Genomic DNA, 14,332 nt, shown 5'->3' on the forward strand with positions numbered 1-14,332 from the left:
TCCTAAGACATTTGGGATATGGTGGAAGACAAATATGATAAACCCGATGAGGAAAAAATCAGACGGTGGCAAAGATAGATCAACATTATACTTTCTTTACAATGTAGTAGATAATTTAGGGTTCAAAAAAATTGTGAACGCCACATCAACAAAGGAAGTCTTGAGGTTGCGCATAAAGGTGACAACTGTGTTAGACAAGTATGAATATAAGCTCTCATAGGAGAGTTGAACAACTAAAGATAGACCCCAAAGAGCGAGTAATCGAGTACATAACTAGGGTGAAAAAGGTGGTCAACCAACTTGACATGAATGGAGAACAAATGCCAACTAGCCGAGTTATGTGAAACATCTTGTGATCACTCACAAAAGATTTCAAAAATATCGAATGCACCATCGAAGAATCGAAAGGCTTGAAAATTCTCAGTATAAATGAACTTGCTGAGTCATTAGAACCCAAAAACAAAGGAGAAGGAACTAGGATGAACAGGATAAACTTCTCAGCCAAGTAGTATAGGCACAACTTGATGTGAACAAAACTCAAAACACTTAGAGTCGAGGTCTTGGAGGTAGAGGACGAGGAGGCCGATAACGAGGTTGACCTGGTCGAGATAATTTTGAGGATAATAATGAAAAGCAAACCAGTCAGCAGAATTAACATGACCGAGAATAAGAAAAAGATTGAAGAGTTGTCTAGTTGAAAAAATAAATTAAAAAAATCTATTAAATATCAAAAGCTTGTAAACCTAAATGAATTTTATGTTAGAAGTCCCACATCGACTAGAGATAAGGTCAAATTATAATATATATATATATATATATATATATATATATATATATATATATATATATATATATATATATATATATATGTGGGGTACAAACCTCACCTTACAAGCCGGTTTTATGTGATTGAGTTAGGCTAAAAAACCACTTTCTAATATGGTGTCAAAGTCATGGTTGAAGCCTATTCTACTATGTGAACATTTTGTTACACCCATTGTCGGGCCACTATCGAATCACCCATTAATTCTACTCTCATGCTCGAATTGTCTATACCTCGGCGTGAAGGGAGTGTATTGGAAGTCTCACATCGACTAGAGATAAGACCAAATTATAATATATAAGTAGGATGCAAACCTCAACTTACAAACAAGTTTTATGGGATTGAATTAGGCTTTACATATAAGTATTTTCTCTCCTAATCATTTCAAATATTATTCTTATTTATATATGTAAAACAAGTTTTAATAACATTTTAAACATTATCAATAACTAAAATTAATCTCACACCATAGACTGATTTATCATAAACTAATAACATAATTAATAAAATCAACTACATTTTTTTATAAAAAAATTATTTATATATAAAGTACATATCTATCATGTACATAAACTACAAGATATATAGAGGTTACATTGGTTTTAACTATAAGAAAAACCTACATTCCCATGTGAAATGATTAGTAGTTTCCATAACAGTAGATATTGAAAAGGGAGTTTGTCCAAGTCAAATTATAATTTGATGGATTAGGTTCATGCTTTTGCAAACTTGTAATTTTTGAAATAAAAAATAGTTTAGAAATTAAACTTGTTATAAGAAAATGTAAGCACAATTTAAAAGAAAATTCATTTATAAATTAACTTTTAATTATTAATTATAATAAAATGTTTTCATACATAATATAATAATTATTTTAACTTATTTAATTAAAAATATTAATTAATCAATTACAAAATTAAAATATATATTTATATATATATATATATATATATATATATATATATAAAAGGATATTAAAATAATATTGAAAAAATATTTTTTTAAACATACTAATAAGACATGATAAAACTTTCAACTTCATCAATAAGTGCGGTTAACAACCCTGATTAATAAGAATATATTTATTGAAAATATTTGGAATGGTTTGATTTGTTTATTCTTTTCTTGTTTTAATTATTGTCATTAGTTTTATAATAAAAAATAATAAAATTATTATTATTATAAATAGAAATAATATTTATAATTTTATTATAAATAATATTTATAATTTTATCATAAATAATTTTTATTTATTTTATAGATAATATTGTAAATATTTATTTTAGTTTAAAAATAAATAAATTTTGAAAAGGAATTAAATTGAAAAAACATCAAGTTTAAGAAAATGATTGAATTTAAAAAATAATTACTAGGAAAATAAAAGGGTTAAATATGTTTTTAGTCCCTAAACTATTGGTCGTTTCTGATTTTCGTCCCTGTTTCAAAGTAAGATACAATTTGGTTCTCATTCTTTTCGAAACGTTCGTTTTAGTCCTCGAAATTTTGGTACCTTTTAGTAAAATTAATATCGTTTTAGAAGTATTAGGAAGCTGTTTGGGAGAGTATTTTCAGCGCAGACATTCTCAGTTTTTTCCGCCAAAAAGCAAAAGCAAAAATAGTGAAGGGCAAATCCGTCATTATGTAAAACCCTAAGCCGCTGGTTCTGTGCTCCATTTATAGTCTCAACTCAATCTTCGTCTCTTCCCTTCTCGCACGTACCCTCTCTTCAGGTATTCCCAACCTTCCTCTTCTGTTACCTGCTATTTTTTCATTCTTCTCATCGATTCTACTTTCTTTTTCATATATGTTTTCTGTTAATTTTTGTTGTGTAGTTAGTTCCTCTGTGATATTGAATAATCCTACACGATTTGCTGTGCGATCTTCTCCTTTAGATCAAAACACTCCACACACTCACAGAGTGTAAGTTGAATCTGAGAGAAGAAAAACTGTATTATTTACTTAGAAGTTTACATTTGCACACATATGCCTTCTACATTATAGTAGAGAAAACACTGGCTCACGGGTGTGTTCATGTTTTTTGTAAATTTCGAAAATAATCTAATTCTTTATTAAATGATTGTAATGAAAAAGTTATAAAAACAAATTCTTTAAAATATTTTTAAATTGTCTTTTTTGTTTATTCGATCTGTAAGAGATATTGAAAAATAAGAGTGAAATATTTATATTTTAGATTAATTTTGATAAAAATTGTGTACATTTAGAAACCCAATTTATAATTGTTATAGATAGTGCTTACAAAGATATGGCTAGTTAAAGCATCTTCAACAAAAATTGCATAAAACTAAAACTGTTATTTTGTTATAGATCTTACATGTATATACAATTTTCCAACACACATTCTAATTTAAAAAATACCTCCCTTAGAACTTAGGGTGTAAAATACATCAAATACGTTTGGTTTTCTTTCTAAGTGGCATTTTAGTGAGAATTTGTTAACACTGATGTTGTTGAATCTATGGCTTATTGTTATGGGTGAATGTTCGCAGGTTGCTATCTAGACTGCAATCATGGCTGATGGACTGGAACATCCATCAGTTGTTCAGAAGCTAGCTGGACAGTCTTACCTTGTCTCCAGGCTCAGCCCCAACATTCACTCCAGGAATTATTCTGCAACTGGTTCTTACCTCAATGGAGGACTGCACACTTCTGGGTTGGCTGCCTTGTCATCTGTATCTCCAATTACTGCACATGCTCCAGCAGAGAAAGGACCAGGTGCTTTTATGGTGGATTTTCTGATGGGCGGAGTATCTGCTGCTGTATCAAAGACAGCTGCTGCTCCAATTGAGAGAGTTAAATTGCTCATTCAAAATCAGGATGAAATGATCAAAAGTGGTCGGTTATCTGAACCATACAAGGGAATTGGTGATTGTTTTGCTCGAACCATGAAGGATGAGGGTGTAATTGCTCTTTGGAGAGGCAATACTGCCAATGTTATCAGATACTTCCCCACTCAGGTGAAGATCTAACTTATGAAGATTTTAAGTAGCTCTAGAGATGCCTGCCTTCATTATGTTTTTTCCTATACATATGGTAGTAGTACTTTTTTCTCCTAAATATAGAGACACTTTTAGAACTGTAGGTTGTACCTGTATTAACACATGTGACATCTGAATTTATTGTCTTGACAGTCCATTTTTGACAATGGTTGATTGGTCTTTTACATTGCCTGTATCTATTTGCATTTCACACGCACACACCACACCCACACTTAAAACATTCAGTCTTGCTTCTGTTTCTGTATCAAGAGAGTCCCCTCTAGATGTGTGCAGTGTCACAGTCAGAACGGACGTCTATGTGCAATCTAATGACTGTTCATTGGTCATCTCTGTTTTTGCATTCAGTTGCACTACCGTATTTCTAGATTAGCTTATATTTTGCAACGGCAAATATCTAAATAATATCTAGTCATGTGTTTCTAGCTGTTTACATCTCTTGATCAAATATGTTTTAACCTTTTCTCTATATTGCATCTGAAATATCTAATATTCTCCTTTTTCTTCCAGGCTCTGAACTTTGCTTTTAAGGATTACTTCAAGAGGCTATTTAACTTTAAAAAGGACAAAGATGGCTACTGGAAATGGTTTGCTGGAAATTTGGCATCTGGTGGGGCTGCTGGGGCTTCTTCTCTCTTATTTGTCTATTCTTTGGATTATGCCCGAACTCGTTTGGCTAACGATTCAAAGGCTGCAAAGAAGGGTGGTGAGAGGCAGTTTAATGGTCTGATTGATGTATACAGGAAAACCATTAAGTCTGATGGTATTGCTGGCCTTTACCGTGGTTTCAACATTTCATGTGTTGGAATTATAGTGTACCGTGGTCTTTACTTTGGAATGTATGATTCTCTGAAACCAGTTGTTTTGGTTGGTGGGTTGCAGGTATGTATACAAATCGAATCTCATGTTATTTTTAATTTGTATTTTATTAAGTTTCTAGAAGTCATCTTTTACTCATTTCACTTTGGATTCTTTGGCATTATTTTTTTTATTAAAAAATAATGCTTGAAACTTTGAATGTATCAGCTACATTATAGTTTAAAGTTTTTTAAAAGAGTGTTTTTATAGCTAACAATCCAGAAAGTATTAGTATGAGAGTATAACATTCCAACTACCTCATGTCTCAACAATCATGTTTTGGAGATGATGCTTATATAAAAAACTTAAGCAAACCAATGAAAACATACATGGGAACCAAACCAAAACTCATGTTTAAGAAAACCAGACCTGTATTCCGATAGCCCTACCCAGTTTCTAAAGAAGACTTCTCTAAAAAGAAGACTTTGGGTTAACATGGTACCCACAAACAGCAAAACTAAGATGTCCATTAATATTATATTTAATATATAACCAAACCGAGGAGGCTGTCAAATTATCAGACACTTTGGGTGCTTTATGAACATGATTTTGACATTAAAGTATTTCAGCGGTCAGATTTTCAATATTGTTATCCATCACTTCTTTAGAGAGAGGTTTCTAGCCAAGGTTATACCAGCAGTAATCCTTCCTATGTACCAAATGACATGTGTGAAAGCAGCAAAGCAAATATCCTTAATCTGAGTGCTACAATTCATGTCAAGAACCTGCAAGGAGAGAATATTTGAGTGCTAACTCCCATGTTTATAATAGTTATGATTTGTTGACAATTTGACACTTTGGACAAATTGGCATCTAGTCAACTGCAGTTATATGATCTGAATAGGATGGGCGTAGGAAGGCCCAAACCTTCTCCTAAATTTAAATGCTTAGAAAATTATATTAGATTGGCTGGAATTTTTATTTTATAAATTATAGTTTTTCTTTTTTGTTGTAGTAATGCCAGGTTTGGGGTTTCAAACCCATCCAATCATAATGCTTATGTACAATTTATCTTAAATACCTGTTTCCTGTCTTTATTAGGACCGCCTAACTATAGATCTTGGAATTTGTACTCCTGAAGTTGTGCTCCTTTTTCGTCGTATTTATTTTATGTTTACTTACCTCGGTACTCTTGTTGTTAACAGGATAGTTTCTTTGCTAGTTTCCTTTTGGGATGGGGAATCACAATTGGTGCTGGTTTGGCTTCCTATCCCATTGACACTGTGCGTAGAAGGATGATGATGACTTCTGGAGAAGCTGTGAAGTATAATAGCTCTTTGCATGCATTTCAAACAATCGTAGCAAAAGAAGGTACCAAGTCACTCTTCAAAGGCGCTGGTGCAAACATATTGCGTGCTGTTGCAGGTGCTGGTGTGCTTGCTGGTTATGATAAGTTGCAGCTTATTATGTTCGGAAAGAAATACGGGTCTGGTGGGGGCTAAAATGATGACGACAATTTCCTAGGATAATCATGTTTCCCATTTGGAATAATTTTGAATGAAAATATTGGTATTTTGATATTTTCCAAATTTAGGACCGTGAAACAAAGAAATCACAATTTTGTGAACAAAATTCTTCATTTTGGTTGAGAAAATGAGACTATTGTCTTGATTGCTAGTGTGATGGCATGTGATTGTGTCCCATGAAAGTTGTTATATCTGAGTTTGCTTGATGTTTATGGACATGAATACTCTTTTATAAGAAGATATTCCTTCATAAGAAACAATTGATATACAAATTGCTTCTATATTGACATGGTACATAATAATATATCTACGAATTGCCTCTTTAGGTTTGTATGTTTGGTTTAAGTGATCCTTAATTAGAATCACGTCAACATGACAAGCAAACTACTCTAATGAGGTAACTATGTCTTTCACCTAGACAACCAAAGCTTCAAAGACCGTTGAGTGACTTAAAAGTAGTTTTACATTAGGATCTATGGAAGTATTCTTGCGTAACAATCAAACATATCATATTTATAAGAAGTTCAAAGCTTACTATGGAGAAAACCATAATATCTTGAGTGGATGATTGCACAATTTCAATGTAGAGAAAATATATAAATAGACCTAGGTATTTAGTTTAAAATTAACTATGGGATGAGACTTGAGACAAAACATCTGATCAAGATCATCACTAATGGTGGCAATATCAACAACGTCTACAAAGGAGTCATATCAAACTCAAGAAACATCTAGAGTTTGGATAGAGAAAAGAGGTGAAGGGTTAAGTGATCAACTTAGGAGTCATACCAAACTCAAGTCCAGGTGAAATGAACAAACCATTTCCAAGGACATTACTTCAAACTATAGAGGGAACATCAAAGTCTATTCGGAGAAAATCTACTCGTAAAAGTATTATCTGTATTTATAAAATTTCTGCCTCCTATCAAATTTATTACAAAATTTAAAGTATCAAAAAATATTAACAGATAATATAAACTTATCACAGGATGATAATAATAATAATATATTATTTAACAAGATCTATACTATATTATGTTGATATATTATATAAAAGATATTTATGATATCAACATGTTATATAATTAAACAATCTGAATTTAAAAATATATTTTGGACTATTTTTTCTTCCACTCACATTTTTTTCTTCTTGCGTTCCATAAGATTTTAAATCCTGCATTTTCCTTATGAAAAAAAAAACGGAGTTCAATTAAACGTTCTTCTTCTTCGATAGTGTTCTGATAGGGGTGGCTGCTTAATTTTGTTATTTTTTTTTTTCAATTCCGGATTAGGTAAACTGGAGTGCATTACTAGATCTGGAATAAATACCTGATTAATCGGGAAGGTTGTAGTGGAAACTATTACGGTGGAATGCATTCCTTGATTACACAGTATTTGTTGATTTAGGTGAGTAGTAATTTTTTAAAATTATGTGATTATAATAATTTATTTTATATAATATTTAATTATATAGTATTTATTTTTTATTCTCGTGACGACTATTTATTAGATGTAGGAACAACACAAGTTCAAGAGTCACACGGGTCAGATGTGGATCAATATGGTTCTTATAGAGCACCCTTAAGAGCATGGATGAGGACTTGGCAAAACTATCAGATTCTGAGGATCCTAAGAGGCATTGGTTGTAGCCTTCAACGAGTGAAGTATTCTGGCAAGGTGTATACGAGAGAGAGACAGAAAGAGAGAGAAAAGTTTAAGACACAAAGAGAAGGAAAAGAGAAAGCAAGAGAGCATAGAAAAACAGAACATAATGAGGAAACGTCATGCCTACAAGGGATCTCGGTTGAGATTAAAAAAATTAAAAACACTCTGCTACCTCGGTTGTTTGTGAACCGAGACAGAATCCGAACCCTTTTGCCTCAGTTCAGAACCAATGCAAAAAGCCTACCCCTTTTTGCCTTGCCTGTATATGCTTTGGTTGCGGAACCACTGCCTATAAGCGAAAATAACTGCTGTCATTTCCCTTGACTGCACTAGTGATAACAGCTCCTACAGCCTACCTGTAGCCGCTCCTATAGGATGTTTGTAGCCTCCCTTACATATCATCTGTAATCTCCCTTACAAATAATTTATAGTCTCCCCTACAGATCTGTTCGAATAGTTCCGCAATCTAGCTAAGAAACATGTAGTCCTGCCATACAAGGACAAGGAACACGCCATTACCCTACACAAGGAAGGCTCAATACCCGAACATTCTGATTTCAAATTCACTATTTTTCACTAAAATGCACTGTGATAATCTATTATCACTTAAGATAATCGATTATCTCAGTGAAATTTACCCAAAAAACATTATGCAAGAAAAGATAATCGATTATCATCCCATATAATTGATTATTCCCGAAACTACACTCAAAACCAACGTATATATAATCAATTATAACTAATGATAATCGATTATTGTCGAATATAAATGCATGTTGAACATGATTCAAGCATTCAAATATACATACATACTTAACACATCATACATGCATTCAAACATCACATCCCCATGTAAACATACTCAAACCCATATAATACATCACTTGAATAATTCGAATCCAATCATTGACATGTTATACCCAAATAAACCCAATTATACTACATATGATTGTTATCACACCCTTATTAATGGGAAAAATGGCCAAAAATAATAGCAACTTAACAAATAGTAATAATGCAGTGGAAATTCAATTCACCTTCTTGTAAGAATCTCGGAGGAGCACCAAACAAATAGAGCAAAAACATAATCCAAAGCACAAAGAGACACCAACATTTTATAACGTAGAAAACCCCTCAATGCAAGGGTAAAAACCACAAGTCGTCCAAACCAAAGAAAAATCCATTGTGATCAATAATATGATGCAAAAGAGTCTCCAATAAAAACACCAAATGGGGTTTTCAATCAACCAAACTAACTAAGCATAAAGGCTTACAAATGAGAACAAAGAAAATGAAAATTCTCCAAAATAGAGCTGCTTATGCGAGGCTGTTTTCTCCCAAACTAGAAATTCGGTTGACGATTCGAACGGTCAGAATGAAGAACCATACGTTTGGAACCCAGTGTCCAAAAATCAGTCTGATCCAACGGTGAACGACTTCACAAAGACTAAAACACCCGTGAAGATTTTGTGTTATGCAGGAATGATTTCTTCTTTTCCTTTCTCTCTCACTTAGTTTTTCCCTCTCTTCAAATGACTCTAATGTTTCTACGAATTTGACCCATTTCCACTAAAACAAAGTGAGAAATAATGGTCCACGTTATTTGGCCTATTCTCCGCATAGGAAGGGAACCCAATAACCCAACACTTACAACATATACTTGCATAGAAACCCCCAAGCATCATAACTTTGTTCTTTCTTAGCATCAAATATGTTGGGATAATCCAATAAAACATACATAATACATTCATAGGAAAAACTCATCACACATATTACCCAAAACCTATTCTCATGCTTACACAAACCCTTGTCCAACAATAACAACAAATAATTATAATCATAATCATATAACACATATTAAACAAGTATTTTCATGCAAATAAATCGAGAATGCATAGCATACAACAAACAGTGGTAAGCTTCCCCATACCTTGGCCAATACTAGAGTTTTGTTTAATTTCAAAAACACCACAAATCCTCCCTTGCATTAAGGTTTTTTTGTAACTCTTCCTCTTTTCTCCTAGAAAACGTATTTTCTCTCCCTTATCTTTCTAATTTTCGTTTTTTTGATATTAGGGTAACAAAATGCAAACCCCTATTTGGTATTCTCCTTTTTATCTTCTTCTATTATATTTCAAGTTTTAATAAAATCTTTTAATTTATCTTTAAAACCACTCATATTTCCTTTTTTATTATCTTTTATCTACTTTTTAAAATATCATCAACCACCAAATCTTTTAAAATCTACGTAATCTTTTAAAATATCTAACAATATCTAATAATGATTATCTCTAATAATAATATCTCTTTTAATCTTTAAACCCACCAAAATTATATCTCTTATTTTTATTTAACTAATTTTTATGATAACAATAAATAAATCTTCTAAAAGATTTACATAATATCATTTTATTAAATATCTAGATTATTTAATTTGCATGTTTTTTCTTTCTACACATTCTTAGTTAATTTTTACACCAATTAAATAAAGGTAAACAACTCTTTTACTTCTAGACAAAAATATAAAAATAAAAAATAACATAACAATTATGTTCTAACAAAATATTAATTTTTAAATAAAAACCTAAAGTGTCAAAATTACTTTAAACAAAAATATAAAAATAAAGAAATAACATAAAAATTATATTTTAAAAAAACACTAATTTCCAAATAAAAACCTAAAGTGTCAAAAACTACTTTACTTTTATAATCCTGTTTTTCAGATCTTACAATTTACATTAAAATACAACTAAAAACATTTTTTTTAATTTCAAAACACTGATTTTTATACGAAATAAATATAACCTAATTCTAGAATTTTACTAACTAATTCAAACTAAAATAAAATATTTATAAAAGAAAAAAATTGGAGTATTAACCACCCACTTACAAATATTAAACTTATTTATACAAATATATTATATTTTAAATTTATCACTATTAAAAAGTAAATTAAAGATATAAAGGTTTTTATAAAGATAGAAGATTAAAGTTTTTTGTTAAACCAATTACGCTTAATAATTAAAATATTTGAAAAAATTGTTTCTTATGTTGTCCCTCTTCTCCATCCATATTATATATACTGGACTCGCATGTCCTTCACGCCTTACTTCTCAGTTCCCTACTCAATATATATTCAAATCCGTGGTCACTCTCTTCTATTCCTTCTCTTCAGGTTACTTGAATTGACCATGGTGAGTTTCAGCAAACCCTAATCATATCTTCAATTTCATAACTGTTTAATCTCACCATCTTCTTCTAGGGTTCCTTCGTTCCTTTAATTCTTTTAATGTGTTGGTTCCAATACACGTTTTGCTCTGCCATTCATCACTCTTTCTTTACTTTCATGTTGTTTTAAAATTTGAACAGTCGGGCAGAAAAGAAACGGTTCTAGACCTTGCGAAGTTCGTAGACAAAGGCGTTCAAGTTAAGCTTACTGGTGGAAGACAAGGTTAGCTTACTCAATTCCCTCTGTCAAATATTATTATTATTTTTTTAAATTTTGACTCGGGTGATTTTTTATTTTTTCCAAATGTTAGTGATTTATTCACTGGTTGTTTAAAATGAGCGAGATTTCTTTCGGTTGTAAATTTCGAGTATTCGATTGAGAGTTCTTTTATGACTAAGATGCAAGAAAACTCTTTCACATTTGTATTTTTTGTTTACATTTTATTTTGTTGGATTGCAGTTACAGGGACTCTAAAAGGGTATGATCAGTTACTTAACCTTGTCCTAGATGAAGCAGTGGAGTTTTTAAGAGGTAACTGAATACTGACAGGTTATTGTTTTTCTTTTCTATTGCATGTTTAGCAACATATTTTCCGCACTAGCTATGTGCATCCGTTATTCTGTTATTATGTTATTGACTTCATACATGCACTGAATTTCCAGCTATTTCAGTAAATATTGGTGCAGCCTGTTTGTTATTGTTGATTTATTGTGGAGTTGCTTGATTATTATTTCTTTACAAAATCACTAGTTTGCTCTTTAGAAAATCAGTGCGAACTAGTGAGACTTTTGCTGAGAGATTGAATTAGCAATGACCAAGGTTTTTAATTGGGTGGGATGTTGAGTAGTAGCGATTTTTATTGTTGTGGGAAATCGAGAATAAATGCTGTTGATACGGTTGCAGTTGTGGTCATTATGTGGTTGCGGTGCCAGTCACTGCAAAAAACTTGGCTTTGCAGCTAAAATCTCAGTCACAGACTGTTTTAAAAAAAACCTTGGAATATCCTTGAGTAAGGAACTATATAGCTGCAGATTAAGGGCGTAGTGCCAAATCTTTAGTGTGTTTGGTCGTATCAATAATAAAAAATTATGATTTAGGGACGAAGTTTTAGTATCGAATAACATAAGCATCAGAATGTAATATCTGAAGATATTTGAAATTATTCTGACTTTAATTAAGCCCCGGATTTTCTCATATTTCTTTATTTTCTGATTGAACTCAGCATCGTTTTATTTATTATTGTTTCCGTTTTAATGAATCCAAAATTCAAAAGGGAACTTCCATACAGAATTTGTTCATTACAGTGCAAAGCGGAATGCTTATAGTCCTAGATGGACATCACATGTCAATAAAACTATACTTATAATTATATGATTATGTGTCAAAGAAGCTGATTTAGTTTTCTCAGTTTATATGCTTGTGTGACTCTACTATGAGCATTATGATTTAGTTTTCTTAAAAATTATTTGTCTCTTCTCTTCTGGGTTCTAATAGAAGATTGTATTTGTTCCTTGTGCTTCAGATCCTGACGATCCTCTCAAAACTACCGATCAGACCAGACAACTTGGCCTAATTGTAAGTTTTCTTCTGCAACATCAAATGAGTGTCTAAATTGGATCCTCTGGCTCACCAAAGATTGCTAATAAATCATGCTGAAAATTTACACAACATGCATGAGTGTTAACGTGATATTTAACTTTTATTTGTTAGAAATACATTTAATTAATTGATTAGAATTACACTTCAAGCGCATGGGAGAGATCAATTATATCCTTGCAAAACATAAGCAACCGTCTTCATTTTCTAACATCTATATATTTGTCTGTCTCCTCCCTTGATCCCTTAGTAGGTTCTGATTGGAACCTAAACAATATGGGGAAGTTTTAGAGCATCTCATCTAACTACATTAACAGAGGATTAGGAAAGAAGTTAAAATCCTTTCTAACTGTAATTTTCTTTTAAGATAGTAGGTCTTATATAGTAAAGCAATTGACATATTTCTTGCCATGTTAATTGTTTATTGAGAGTGAAAAGCTGTATTTTACTCTAATCAGTTTTAAGATGTATATGCTCATTATTTAAATTCTATAAACTTTGGAATGTGTAATGTCTCTAGTAGAAGTCTTAACTGAATGGTGGGATGGGAACTTAGGGTGGGGAGGACAAAAATATTGAAGGCGTGGGATGGTTGCACCAGTGACAGTCATATTTTCTTTTCATTTCTTGAGTATTGTCTTATCAGAGAGAGGAGTCTCGTTCACTGATTTCTCAGTTGATAGTATACGTTACATTTTAATTTCTATCAACTTATCACAACCTGAAGCATTTTCTGCAAGGAAAAAGAAAATTGAAAATTCACATGACTATTAGAACTTGTACTCTCCACTAACTTTTTGAAAATTTCTAGCCATTTCTGTAAACAGAGTTTCAATTATTCTGGCTTAGCAATAAGTTGTTATGATTCATTAAATGCAGGTTTGTAGAGGAACTGCTGTCATGCTTGTGTCCCCAACTGATGGTACAGATGAAATCGCCAACCCCTTTATACAGCCAGATGGGGCTTAAATTTCAAATATTTATTCTCTAAGTTTCTGTGCTAGCTGATCAATACGCCATTACGTTGCTATTGAGCCATTAATGTGGAGATTCTGGCTAACATTTGTCTAATTTGTAAGCTTGGATAGTTTTTGTATGTTTTGAATTAATAGAATACCATACATTGCTTGAGAAGTTTATATTTATCATTGCTCACAAGTTGCGATTGCACTTAATTTATAAGCTTATGCAATCTTGTTAATCAATCTTACCACTTTCATGCTATCCAGCACTCTCTTACCCATTGTGAACCTGGCTACCGTAGTTTTATGTGCACAAGAGCACTATTTGTGGGCAAGCTTGTTTAACTCCTTAGAAGTTGTAAATAGCGGAAATTAAATTATTCATTGAAAAATTTATTCATATTAAATTAAATTAAATTAAGTTATGGCACGTTCAAGTATATCCCCTCCGGCCCTAAGACTTCTGTAATTAATTTAAAATAGTTGAGAAAAACTTTTGGTATGAGTCACTTCAATTCTCAAATTAGAATAATTTTTTTTATGATTTATTTCAAATAATTAATTAAAAGCACTATAGAAAAAAATAATTAATGCATTATTATTCAACTATAAAGGGGCTTTTAGAAAGAGGACACACAATTATTTTGAAAAGATCTTATTAACAAGGACGGATAGAGTGTTTCTACGAAATAAAAAGGGAAAATAATTAAAGGATATTT

The 14,332-nt window shown here is 31.7% G+C and overlaps 2 protein-coding genes across 3 annotated transcripts; both read left to right on the plus strand.

Moving 5' to 3' along the window:
* The first annotated feature begins 2,399 nt into the window (after nucleotides 1-2,399).
* On the plus strand, nucleotides 2,400-6,377 carry LOC124829368 (ADP/ATP translocase 3, mitochondrial-like). Of its 2 annotated transcripts, none has more exons than XM_047302862.2 (4): nucleotides 2,400-2,553; nucleotides 3,331-3,798; nucleotides 4,348-4,719; nucleotides 5,841-6,377. In XM_047302862.2, exons 2-4 carry the CDS (start codon nucleotides 3,352-3,354, stop codon nucleotides 6,135-6,137), a joined length of 1,116 nt encoding a protein of 371 aa, XP_047158818.1. In that variant the 5' UTR covers nucleotides 2,400-2,553; nucleotides 3,331-3,351; the 3' UTR covers nucleotides 6,138-6,377. The 2 variants fall into 2 exon arrangements, with proteins under 2 accessions (XP_047158818.1, XP_047158819.1); XM_047302863.2 differs by lacking the exon at nucleotides 2,400-2,553 and adding an exon at nucleotides 2,622-2,743.
* A 4,489-nt stretch (nucleotides 6,378-10,866) lies between these two features.
* On the plus strand, nucleotides 10,867-13,785 carry EMB2816 (Small nuclear ribonucleoprotein family protein). Its single transcript, XM_047302861.2, has 5 exons — nucleotides 10,867-11,020; nucleotides 11,196-11,277; nucleotides 11,515-11,586; nucleotides 12,578-12,630; nucleotides 13,531-13,785. Exons 1-5 carry the CDS (start codon nucleotides 10,919-10,921, stop codon nucleotides 13,618-13,620), a joined length of 399 nt encoding a protein of 132 aa, XP_047158817.1. The 5' UTR covers nucleotides 10,867-10,918; the 3' UTR covers nucleotides 13,621-13,785.
* The last annotated feature ends 547 nt before the right edge of the window (nucleotides 13,786-14,332 follow it).

Source organism: Vigna umbellata, chromosome 6, assembly GCF_029865625.1.
Source record: "Vigna umbellata cultivar VRB3 chromosome 6, Vumbellata_1.0, whole genome shotgun sequence".
NCBI classification, from domain to species: Eukaryota; Viridiplantae; Streptophyta; class Magnoliopsida; order Fabales; family Fabaceae; genus Vigna; species Vigna umbellata.